This window comes from Hipposideros armiger, unplaced genomic scaffold, assembly GCF_001890085.2.
Source record: "Hipposideros armiger isolate ML-2016 unplaced genomic scaffold, ASM189008v1 scaffold_213, whole genome shotgun sequence".
NCBI classification, from domain to species: Eukaryota; Metazoa; Chordata; class Mammalia; order Chiroptera; family Hipposideridae; genus Hipposideros; species Hipposideros armiger.
In genome coordinates this window covers 2,728,703-2,741,367 of record NW_017731563.1, presented here as the reverse complement: position 1 = coordinate 2,741,367, position 12,665 = coordinate 2,728,703, and the positions used below count along the sequence as shown (strand labels likewise).

General features: G+C 47.2%; 1 protein-coding gene across 31 annotated transcripts in view; it reads right to left on the bottom strand.

Annotated features, from left to right (window-relative positions):
- Positions 1–12,665, bottom strand: part of CACNA1C (calcium voltage-gated channel subunit alpha1 C) — a 776,856-nt gene that overhangs the window by 121,222 nt on the left and 642,969 nt on the right. For all 31 annotated transcript variants that reach the window (XM_019654082.1, XM_019654049.1, XM_019654052.1 and 28 more), the window contains 2 exons: positions 7,464–7,490; positions 1,015–1,175 (listed from right to left, as the gene is read on the bottom strand). In XM_019654082.1, the coding sequence (XP_019509627.1) occupies positions 1,015–1,175; positions 7,464–7,490 (188 nt within the window). The remainder of the gene's footprint in view (positions 1–1,014; positions 1,176–7,463; positions 7,491–12,665) is intronic.

Sequence of the window (12,665 nt, the reverse complement as noted above, 5' to 3'; positions counted from 1 at the left end):
AGGGAGCGGATAGAGCATGGAGACACTGGACAAAGGGAGGAGTCATGTCCCGGCAGGATGGGGTGGGAGGGTGTGAGGTTTCACCACACTACTCAGAGTGGCATGCAGTTTTAAAACTTATGAATTGTTTATTTCTGCAATTTGCCACTTAATCTTTTCAGACCACGGTTGACCACAGGTAACAGAAACCTTGGAGAGTGAAACTGTGAATGGGGGGACTACTGTATGGACCACACATCAAACGCTTTGCATGTCTCATTTTCTCTACTTCTCCGGGCAGCTCTGTGAGTAGGTATTACTGTCATCAGGCCCAATTATCGGAGATAAGAAGCTAAGTCCAGACAGATCAGTAATCAGCCGGAACCATTCAGCCAAGAGATGAAGACAGGCCATGCAATCTTCCTGCTGCACAGAAGCCTGGCTACTGCCCCGGGCTCTGGGATGCAGCCCCTGGGCCTGCCTGACTCCCTGGGAGTGGTGCTGAGGTGCTGGCTGTAAGGTCCTCTGCTAGGGGTACAGGGAAGGGCATGGGCACTGAACACCCATCAGGGACAGCTCCCTGTGCTCAGGCCACTACTGTCCTCTCCCTGACTGTTTGCTTAACTCATCCTCACATATTCGGCAAGCCCACCTGGACTTACCTCCAGACATAGCTGGAGGCAATCAGAAAGCCTGAAGAGTTGAAAATCCATTCTGGGAAGCTGGCAGCCAAGGATGTGAGATAGCCAAACAAGCAGCAGCATGTATCCTTGTCACCTGGGCCCAACAGTGACCACTGGGACAGGCAGATGGTGTGGACCCAGCCAGGAGCCACGTCTGTTTATAACAAGGTTGTGCATTTTATTGTGGGGCTTGTGGGTTGCCAGGCCCTTGGTGTCCCCGGCATGGCGCCTGCCAATAGCTGTGGCCACTGGCTGCTTTCCCATCCACCTTCTGCTTGTGGCTGTCTCTTCCCTGGGATTCGAGGCTGAGGTGGCTGGAGTACCCAGGATTGCGCCAGGGGCTGCTTCTCACCTTGGACTTCTGTGAGCCAGTGGGGCTGGTTGTAGTGCTCTGAGGCAATGGTGAGCGTGTTGAGGAACACCAGGAAAATCACCAGCCAGTAGAAGACATTGGACTTGACTGCGGCGCGACACTTCCTCCTGCAGAACCGATTCCACCGGCGCCAGTAGCGGCTGGAAAGAGGGCGGGAGAGAAGGGTGGGAAAGAGGCAGCTGTGAAAGTCAGGTTCCTTGCAATCCGAAAGGCACCACGGTGGCTTTCTTTGGCTTCTTAACTAACGTGGGTGGCCTCCCTAGATCAGCGCAACCTGGTAGCAAGGAGGCAAGTTTTCCTTATGTTAACTGGGTGCTACCACTTAACTGTGTGGCCCTGGGTATGTCTCTGCTCCTCTCTAAGCTTCGGTTCTCTTACGGGAAATGGGAAAAGGGCCAAACTCACAGAGTTTTTGCTGGATTGATGGAATACCATATAATCTGTAGCATAAAGTTGAAGGTACTCAAAAAATGGGAAATATTTTTATTTTATACTAATGGCATTATTAGTATTGGACTGCAAGCATTAGGAGTATTATTAGTAATGATGGTAGTATTAGGACTAGTAATGGATACCCTTAATGAGACCTCATGTAGGCTCGATACCATAATTAGGCACTTCTCATGCTTTCTCCTTAATTCTTTAAATAGCTCTGCAAGGAGGCATTTTCCTGATTTTGAGGAGGAGAAAGCTAAGGGCCATGGCCGTTAAGTCCCTAACCAGTACTGCACAGTGGCAGAGCCAGCCCCGGTTTTCTCCCAGCCTGTCTCTCGCCCTTATTCTATGATGTCTCACCTTTAAAGTGTACGGCCAAACCTGGATCAGAGGTTCTCTGCTTTTTTGGAGTTTCAGAGTCTTTTGAGAATCTGATGTTTAGATCCCTTGTTCAGAAAAATGGGGCACCCCTACACAAGCACACCTCTACATACAAGCTCAGGCAGCACATGGCCCTATGAAGCTCAGCCATCGTCCATATAAGGGTCCCATGGTCTCTTGGTTAGGGACTTCTGTCTGTGAGTCTCAAACCTGGCTGCACATAGCATTACTTGGGAAAGCTTAAAAACATAACCAAAAAACCCCCGACCAATACCTAGGTCCTAAGCCTAAACTAATTAAATCTGATTTTCTAGGGACTGGGTATTTTTAAAATACAAAACAAAACAAAAACAAAAAAATGAACAAACATAAAAAACAGCAAACAAACAAACAAAAAATCCCCAAAACAAAAACACAAAAACCCACTGCTATTTTTTAAAGTTTCCCTGGTAGTTCTAATATGTAACCATGGCTGAGAACCATTATTAGATGATCCCAAAGAAACAGTTACATTTTATAATTCTATGGTGGAGGGGTTTAAAGCTTATCTCTGATTTCATCCTCATGATACAAGAAAATATGTAGCTATATTTGGTAACTCCATTGACCAAACTTTTAAAAAATGTTGATACTGTGCAAAGGAGAGAAGGAAAGGGAAGCTGGAGGGGTGCTTGGGAGGGAGAGGCAGAGGCCTCCCTGAGGATTTCGAGAGGGAGGATGGCACGATGGGATTTGGTCTGAGAAAGCCAAACAAACAATAAAAACCACCACTCTGTCAACTTCTATATCAGGAACAGTGTGAAGAATACTTTTTCAGCCATCCAGGCTGGAGATGATGAAGACAGTAGCTTTATGCGTGGAGAAGAGGACACTGAGTTGACACCAATTTTGGAGGCAAAATCACTAGGCCTTTGAGCCTGACTGTGGCCTTGGGTAAGAGAGAAAGGTATGGAAGGGGCAGCCCAAATTTCTAGCTGGGGTGGTGTGGGAGATGGCACCTCCAACCAATGGAGGTACAGACAAGGAGAGATAGTGCTCTGGGCAGAGGGGTCCCACTGAGGAGAAAGGTGGGGTGCTCAGCTCAGGAAATGCATTTGACATGCTGGCAGTTCATACAAGGGACCCACCAGGTAGGTGAACACAGGGGAGAAATAAAGAAGGTTGGGGTAATAAAGAAGTGTGTGTGGGGGGTAGAAACAAAGCAGAATCTTGGAGCAATTGTCCATGCAAATCTGTATTCATATCTGTACTCTAGGTTTCCAGGGAGGTAGGCCTCTGCTGTGACAGATCCCTTCACCCACTCCAAACTGCCTGTTGGGATAGCTTGACTTCATCTGTGTTTCTACTCTCATTTTTTTTACCTACTGTCAGTGGAAAATCCTGTTATCAAACCTTTGTTAACATCTGTAATGAGATTAGAAAAGTGAGGAGCATATCTATGGAGGGTACGGTTTCCTCAGAACTGCAGGGAGCACTTAGTTTTTGGGTTACAGAACAGGGAGAGAAGAGAAGTTTCATTGGGTAGTATTCACTTCTGACCCTCCATCACTGTGGTCGGGTGCTGGAATGCCCTCTTCAGTGAGTGGGCACCACGCCTTTGTAGGGGACACTTCTTATCTGCTACTTGGGGGAAATTCACTACACAGACAAGAAATGCCTCAGGGTCGTAAAATCATGGTTTCCAAATGCACTTGGGGAAACTGACATCCTCCAGACATACTGGGTAAGAGTAAGGACAGGGAGAGTGAAGGGAGGGGCAAAGGAAGGGGACAAGGGGTCTTAGTGGGCACGACCTCAGGAGGTGGCCAGACCTCGGTACTGAAGTGTCTTATCTCCCCCCAGACATGGCTCTGCTTCTTTCCTGTTATTGTGGTTAGTAATATTGTAGAGAAACTTGGTAACACATTTTTTTTCCCTTAAAAATGAATTTTCAGGACAAACTCATATCTGATCTTAAATAGCTTACATTGTAGTTTCAAAGAATATGTTTTAAATAGATACAATCTCACGTTACAGAAATCACTGATACTTGTTATTCAAAGTCCAAAGGAATCAAGTCTGCATTCTTTTACAGTATGGAGGAGCTGACTTGGAATCAGTTTAATGCAGAAAACTTGATTTAGCTACTCTTTCCCCACGTTCAGTGTAGTGGCTGCAGGGTGCCACGTGGTCAGGTGTGTCCCATGGTTCTGGAACTGCTCTGCTGGAACCCTGAAGGAGTGGCTATCATAGGTAGTATTTGCTGAGTTTGCTGTTCCTGTGCATAGCCATTCAGTAGAGTCACACAGATTGGGGCTGGGGTGGGGGTGGGGCTAATTACTACCCAGAGAAAGTATTTAAAGATAATTATATACCTCCCACTCCTTAAAATATAGCTTTGCTTGACAACTGGTTTCCTGGCAACGCTTCCTACTGTATAATAAAGGTAATGGTTTATTAGAATGTGTAAATTTATTTGTGTTTACATATGCATGGAGGATATAGAAATTAAATGATAAAATAGGGAGGAGAAATGTGCCTGCTACTCATGTTCCCTACACACTAGCTGGAAAAGTCATTTACTCTAGAAATAGAACTTCCCGTATGTAGACATAAGAGAAAAATGGATATGAAGGTGTGTAATCTACTTCTTCAAACATCTGCATCGTTGCATTCCCATGGGAGATTTCTGCTCAATCATCCCGGATCCCCCTTACCTCTTCCCAATACTGGTCCCTGCTCTTGCCTTTCCATCTACATGGACTGTCCCCTCAACTCTCAGCCTCTCCCCCTTCTATGTCTTGTCCATCCCAGCTTCTCTGTGGTGAACTTTTCTAGTCTTCCCAGGCTCAGAACTCCTGTTACACTATTGTCTGCATTACTCATTTAAGAAATATTTACTAAACACCTACCATGGGCTAGGTGCTAGATATTCAACATTAACATGAGACAGTCTTTGTCTGCATAAAACTCATGGGGTGATACAGATCACTAAGCAAACACGCCTAGTGCCCAGGTGGGCTTACTGCCCAGGTGGGCTTAGCAGAGGTTCCATGGAGTACATCAAAGAGCATCCTCTCCAATCATGGAGGCTCAGCCAAGGTTCCCAGAGGCAACTCAGTGCCTGGCACTTTGTCACAGACCCACAGTACTTAGTGCAGTCCATCTCACATGGTAGAAATGTTTGCTGAAAGGTTGGTAGAGCAGCCGAGACAAACTCTACGCAGATTTAGTCAGTCCTTGTTGAAGACAAGGCTTGAAAGTTGCAGGCATTTTGTGTCCCAGGGATCAGGGTGGGTATGAGGAGAGGGCAGTGCTCCTAAAAAGTTTGCTTGGCATGTAATTTTTGACAGGCATCTAGAAGGGTAGACAATATCAAATGGTAGACACGTCAGAGTCTTTTTAGTGGCTATTGTAAGACTCTATCTTTTCTTTAGCAGAACTGAAAACAAGCACCACAGAAAATCATTAAATTTAATTATTTGATACCTAAGTAACTTAAAAATGGACGGTTAGCAATTGGGGCAAATTCGGGTATGTGTCTTATTGCTGATGGGATGGCAGAAGTAAAGGGAACATTGGAGACACATTTCACTGAATATGGGGCGAGATGGTCCTCCAAAATTTTAGAACCCCGTGGGGTCCACTTCAGAACTCGGTTAAGTCGAGATCTGGAAACTCTAACAGGTTATCTGATTAATCCCTTCAAGCTGTAGGAGACTTTCTGAATCATTTGTTCCATAATTGTTTAAATCCTATTCTGAACAGCGAGCCCCAAATGTTGCAAAATTCCTTATTGTAAGAAAGGCCTTTTACATTTCTTGAACTCTCTTTCATGTACTAAGAGCCAGGCCTGGTAGACTGGACCCCAGATTTGTTATGTAAAGGAGGTCTTGGCTTGAGAGAAAGAGGAAGGGGAGAAAAGCCTGCATTTTTCAGTTTTCTTGGAATATGAGAGAAAGAAGGTGTCAAAAGTAGAGGAGGAGTCAGACAACAGGGTCCTTGGTGTCCAGCCTCAGTAGCTTACAGGGTTGCTTTAGAAGGACCCAGATAGTCCTGGGGAGGCTTGGAGAAGTTGGGGCTAGTCAGTAGCCTCTACTGGGTGTAGTATAGGATCTGCAGGTCCCTGGGAGAATGTCCCTCTTCGGCTTAGAGTTTGTCCAGGCTGGCTCAGAGACAGTGGGGAAGGCAGGTAGGTGGGTGAGCCTGCTTAGTGCCCCAGGTCCCCATGGTTCGTTCATGGGATGTGAGGGGCCTGGAAGTATCTGTGCGCTCACATGAGGTGTAGAGGTGCTAACGTCAGCGGACAAACAGAGCTTGGGGGGTGGGGTCAGGGAACACAGGTGGAGATTTCAAGATCAGATGCAAATATGGGGGAGCAGAGATTCCAGTGGTGGATGCCCAAACCAGATGGACCTGCTGCACCTCAGCAGGGAGCAGTTCAGATTATGCGAGGACTCAGGGGCTTTCCAGGACCAGTCCTCACAAGCCCTATTGGCTCCTTGGGATTCTGAAGTTCCCTGCCCCCATGCATCCAGGTTCCAGGCTGGAGAGGAACTGGGAAGAGGGAATATGAGAGACTGAACATTCTACCTTAAGGGACTATTTAAAATACAGCATTGGGCTACATTTACTCAGCTGGACTGAAATTCAGTGTTAGTTATGCTCCTGCTACACAGTAGGTGAGGCTAGGGAAGCAAGATTATATCAGTAATGAAACATAAACCACGAATATTTTTTGGCATGTACAAGCTTTGTGGGAGTAAATTCACATCCCTACACCATATATCCATCCACGTATCCATTCAGCAACGTGTACAAACAGCTTACCACTGGACAGGCATTTAGCTAGACAGAGGCTGTGGAAGTAACACCTCTGAGGCAGGCAGAGCCTACTGTAGGAAACAGGCCAAGGAGCCTATAATCGGTGTGTGGTATGGCAAGTGCTGTGATAGAAGCATGAGCAAAGCACTGTGGGAATAGAGGGAGGTGAGTACCGTCCCCTGCAGAATTTGCAGAACATGTCACAGGTATGGTAATACTGGAGGTTCTCCAGGCGAAGGCATGGGGGCACGATGATTCAGGTAGAAGGAAGACTCCATGCAGAGGCCTCGGTGTATGAGGGGACAGGGAACATTCTGGTAAATGCAACAAAGGTTATGTGCAGGGAAGTGTGGAAGGTGAGCCTGGAAAGGCAGGAGGGGGCGGAAAGTCCTGAGGAAGGTTCTGGAGTAGACAGTGTGCGATGCTGTGTTTCCCATAATCCTTAAAGTTCACGCACACTGGGTCTCATGAACAGGAAGTAGTGGAGAATAGTAGCAAGTGTCCATGTTATATTTATTTTAACTGGACTTCGTCTTATAAGAGAGGGAGACACAGTAGGTCTCACAGCCTCCTGGGGATGGTGCTGCCAAAAACACGGACAAAGCTAATTCAACAAATATCGATCCCTGGATTATTGGCTTGATGCGACCCCAAAGCCTCTTCCTGACAGCCATGCAAAAGAGAGCAGTTACCTGCTCTGAAGAATCACCCTCACTTTATTGCCCACCTGGAAGGTACAGCCATGGGATCCCCCCAATGGTGGCTGGGATAGAGCTGGCGGTCAGAAGGAAAGAACAGATCTCACTCACCTGAACTTCGACTTGGAGATCCGGTGGCTGGAAGAGAAAAAGGAGATGTTAGCAAATGACACATTTTCTTCCATATCAGAGATGTTCAGCGATGCCAGAGACGTTTGATGTCCCCAGTTGACTACATATGGGCCCTAGACGGACATGTCACCGGTGTGACGTAGAACAACCCCAGAGAGAGAGAGCCCTATTTGTCAGCATCTCCTGGTGCATTTGTACATTTGAATGTGGAGATGGAGAGCATCCCCCAGCCGGTTCCATGGGGTCAGCTTAGGCAGCATGTTAGGAATGCTGAACCTTGGGAAGAGCCACAGAGGCCAGGAAGGCCTCTCCTGCAGATGGAGGATCTCACCAGCCAGAGCCACAGGCAGGAACATGTTGGCATAGATCCCACTGCTCTCTGAACAGGAGCACGGCCAAAGCCAGGTATAAAGTGAAGATGAGCAGAAGGAGCCAGCTGGAAACTGAGACACTACTATAGCCCTGACCCAAGGGCACCAAACTGGGCCTACAGAAACGGTCATGGGTCCTGAGGAGAAAGCCAGCATGCTGACAGGCACGTGTAGGCTTGAAGACCCAGGGGACCTTGGGACAGAAGCACAGGGCAGGTGTGTTCATGGCTGACTTGAAGGGTCATCATATGGCAGCGGGGTCCATTGAAAGGCAGAAACTTCAAGGAGACCCTGACACTCCCTGGCTCATATAGGAGAGGGCAGGGAAGGCTGGACAGGGGCAGGCTGGGAGAAGGGGGAGGGATGGAGGGAAGGCGGGCAGAAGGAGGGCAGAAGATAGGTGGAGAGAGAGAGCAGGGAGCAGGGGGAGAGGGAGATAATGTTGAGACAAAATTGAAGGCAATGTGTCAGAAAGGCTTTGGCACTGACGGAGCAAACACTGGAGACATTGTAGGTGGAGCGGCCATGCTCAGATGGACATGTGGAAAGATGCAGAATGTAAGTTTGAGGTGAGACAGGGATGGAGACTGCATTAGAGAGGCAGAGAGATGCAGAGACAGGACAGGAGTGGGGAGTTGGGGGTTGACTGCTGCAAGCCCGTGTTGTGCCAGCTTAGCACAAAGCGAGCTCTGTCATACAGCAAGAAAACAACTGCTCTCATTATTTTTTATTAAAAAAATTAAACCAGAAGATGTGACAGGTGGCAAAGCCATCGAGCATGAGATAATTATATCTCTGGGGCACTGAGAATCTGAGCCAAGTGCCTTTACTGCTCTGAACCGTTAGCTAATAACCTCTTCCCGCCTCCGAAGACTGCCTGCTAGGGCTGGAGGGCTTAATCACATGTTAACAAAGTGTGTGGGAGGGGGACCAGGAGCCAAGGGCTGCATTTTTATTTAAAGCCACAGCTTAATGGGGGAAACAAATGTTTTCCAGGTGCTAAATGGGGGATGGGGAATCGGGGTGCTCTATTCTCCAGCAGGGCTGTACTGAGCCGGGCACCTTCAGGGTATTCCCTAGGCTTGCTTTTGGGCAGTTGACTCTCCTTGTTGTAAATATAAGCCAGTGTAAACAAACATGATCTTTGGTCTTGTGACTCTGTCTATAGAGCCTGGCCTGGGCCCAAGCCTGCTCTCAGAAATGGCTCAGCGACCCTCTCTGAGGTGCCTGTCAGTGCAAACCACAGGCCCTTCCCCGTAAGGCTCTCTCAGTCCAAGTGAGTCATAAGCAAAAGTGGGTTCTTAAAAGCTCCCACATGGGGAAGCCAAAATCTGGGTGTGCATATCTCCCAAGGAAATTACTCTGGGATGCAGGCACAGGGGAGCATCACGTTAAGTGGGGCTGTTTGAAATGAGGACCATGCCTGAGTTCAAGCATGGTCAATGCCATGGGTCCTTACTTGGCATTCTGGCACATTCTGAAGAGGAGGAAATGGAGCAGGACTTTCTTTTCCACTTAGTTACAAGTCCTGATGTATTGGGTTGTCGGAAAAGTCAATGATGCATTTTTGCAACGAAAAACATAGAAAAAATACGTCATGACTTTTCTGACAACCCAATATAACCCTGGACACTACACTTGAAGACTAATTTTTTGTTGTTGTTGTTGCTGTTCTCAGGAAATTGTCAGCTTAATGTTAGGCTTTCTGGGTCCAAAACATTCATCCCTTTTAAAGTACCATATTACTTAGATGCCCCAACTTGAGAAGGGAAGAGAGTATTATTGCTTAAGTGGCATGTGTCTGGAGACAAAGGAAAACCCCAGCCCTTGGAAAGCGGAGGTTACAACTCTTGTAAAGCTTAAATGTCCTCCATTTCCTCAGTATAGGTGGGGGTCAACAGTAGGATCCCACTTCATAAAAAAGAAGGACCCCATTCTCAGCAGCCTTTTACCTTCTATTGTATTGTATTGTATTGTATTCTATTCTATTCTATAAACTCTATCTAGTGTTTAAGGGGTTCTTAAAGAGCAGGCAGGTGGAGAAAGTTAGCATCTAACACACAAGACCAGCAGAACAGTCCTACTGGGTTGTACCTAGAGTTCATCCACTCCAAGATGCTTTCTCTGCCCAGGCCTCCAAGACAAAACTTCTAGGAAAACATGATTTTCTTTGTTGATATTAAGGTTCCAAATTAGAGACAAACCCAAAACTCTTTTTGTTTTGTTTAGTTACTCAATTGCATTTGTTATTATTTGACAAATATTTGAACTTCTTGGGAGCTATTTATATTTTCAGCTTCTCTGCCCTTCCTAATGAGCACCATGTTTATTACCTGCCATGTGAAACAGTATTTCCCCGAACATCCCAACTTCTCTTTAACATAAATCAGATAGCACTGTAGTCACCATCCAGGTTGACACATGTCTGGCTCAACCTTGATTCCACAACTGCAACACCCCCACAGCTGTCATTACGAGAACGATCAAACTCTGGACCTTGTCATTGCAGGTGCTAGGCACTGACCTCAGCTGCTCCACCTCTCTGGCCAGAGTCTCCTTCTCTATTGTCCCCCTGCTCTCTCACTGTGCCCGTCTTTGCCAGTGCTGGGCCTGCCCAGTCACTCAATCTCCCCGAGCTCCCAGGCTAATGTCAGGCTTGACTTCAAGCTCTCAGTGTGGACCACCATCGTGTCTGTGTTGCCCTCCACACCACACAGACTCCCACACAGCCTGGGCCTTCTGCTGGGCCTGCTTGGCAAATTACCACCCTGGTTCGAACCACTGTATGTTTTCAGTGCTTCCAGGCTACAGAGCCTGCCAAAAAATATGCCGAGTTATTCTGCAGGCTGACTCCACATTTACGATGTCAGCCTCCACTGCGGTTTTAGCATGGCTCAGCAATCTGTGACCTCCTGGTGACTCACTCGTCTGAATCTCCTGTGCTGTCCTTCATGCTCCTAGGATCCCTAGCCTCACTTTCTGTGATGAGGTGATAGGTTATTTGGTATGACTCCAATCAGAGCCTGTGTCTGATTCATAGTCTTTACAGAACTGTGGGCTTTGAGAGCTGGGAGGAACTGTTAGGTACCACCTGGATCTGTGGTTTGCATTTATCAAGTTACAGAATGCTTTCTTTCTATGAAATCTCACATGGGGCCAATATGTAAAAAGGGTGGAAGTGGTCTCCTTCTGCAGTAGCCCTGCAGGTGGCTCCCAGGACCCCTCGGCCTCTGTTAAGGTCACCCTGAAATAGCCATTGGGCCAACCCTTTCATTTCCTAGAGGTCAAGACTGGGCTTCAGAGCATAAGTGCTTTGGCTGAACTCACGTGGCTAGTTGGTGGCTGACCAGTCTAGACCTCAGGACTCCTGATGTCAGATCTCTTTCCGTCTTCCAATTAGTCCCAGAGGTAAAAGAACTCTACTTCCTGGTAAAATCCTCTGTCTTTGAAGTCAGCCTCCCCCCTCAAGCGATTCCTTCCTATAAGCACCATTTCCATTCCAGTACCTCTAGCCCTTTGCATGGGTTCTTTTGTGCTTTAAAGATCGCCCTAGCCTTCACTGTGACGAGAGCAAGCCCTCCTAGGCTGTTGTTGCCTCCTCTTTCTGTGATCCTGTTTTCCTCTCTCCTCTGGAGTGAGCACCCTGTGCTGGCTCATTTCCACCCCGTCCTTCACTGGGACTCCAGCTCCCACAGTCAAGTCCTTAGAGTATGGCTCCAGAACACGCAAAGCATCCACCCATGTTTTTCCATCTCCACACGTGACTCTAGCCTGAGCCACCATCATCTCACACCTCAGTAACTGCGAGTGAGGCCACTTCATGCTGTGCCTGCTTCCCTAGCGGCCTCACTATTACCCATTCTTTTCTAAACATCAAAGTGATTATTTAAGAATGCAAAGCTAACCAAATCAGCCAGCTTGATGTTCTTATGACTTCTCCAAGTCTTGTGACAAAGACCAATATCATTAAGGGGTCTACCAGGTTCTGCACCATCTCCAGCCTCCTCTCCTCACTTGCCCCTCCTGCCTCACTGGTCAAACTGGCCTTCTCTCAGTTCTTCCACTCCAGGGCCTTGAAATGCACTGTTGCCTCTGACTGGAACATTCTGCCTTATTCTTCACCCTTTAGTTCTCAGTGAAAATCTGACATCTTCACAGGAGCTGTTCTTAACCTGCTAGTCTAAATATTATAGACCCCTCCCTCTGTCAGTAACCCCACATTACAGTTACTTTTCCTGCTTAACATTCACCCCAATTGTAATGCCTTAATACTTATCAGTGTCACTTTCACACCAGGTTATGAGCACCAGTGAGAGTGTCCGTTTGCTCTCCTGCTCTGTGTCACCATCATCCAGCACCAAGCCGGGCACGCTATGGAATGCATGTCCAAATAAATAGCTCTGTCTAATCAGCTGAGCCACTCGGCTGGCCCACTTTTTTTTTTTTTTTTTTTAATTGGGGAACAGTGTGTTTTTCCAGGACCCACCAGCTCCAAGTCAAGTAGTTTTTTTTTTTTTTTTGGTGAGTCATCCTGCCACCTGTTGGCAGCTCAGTGGCAGCTCAGCTCGGGCTGGGAGTCAAACCGGCAACCCTGTTGCTCAGAGCTCGCACTCTTAACCAGAGAAACCCAAGACGCGAATTTGAAAAAATATATGTACCCCTATGTTTATTGCAGTGCTATTCACAATAGCCAAGACTTGGAAACAACCGAAATGCCCATCAGTAGATGACTGGATTAAGAAACCGTGGTACATTTATACAATGGAGTATTACTCCGCTATAAAGAAGAATGAAATTGTGCCATTTGGGA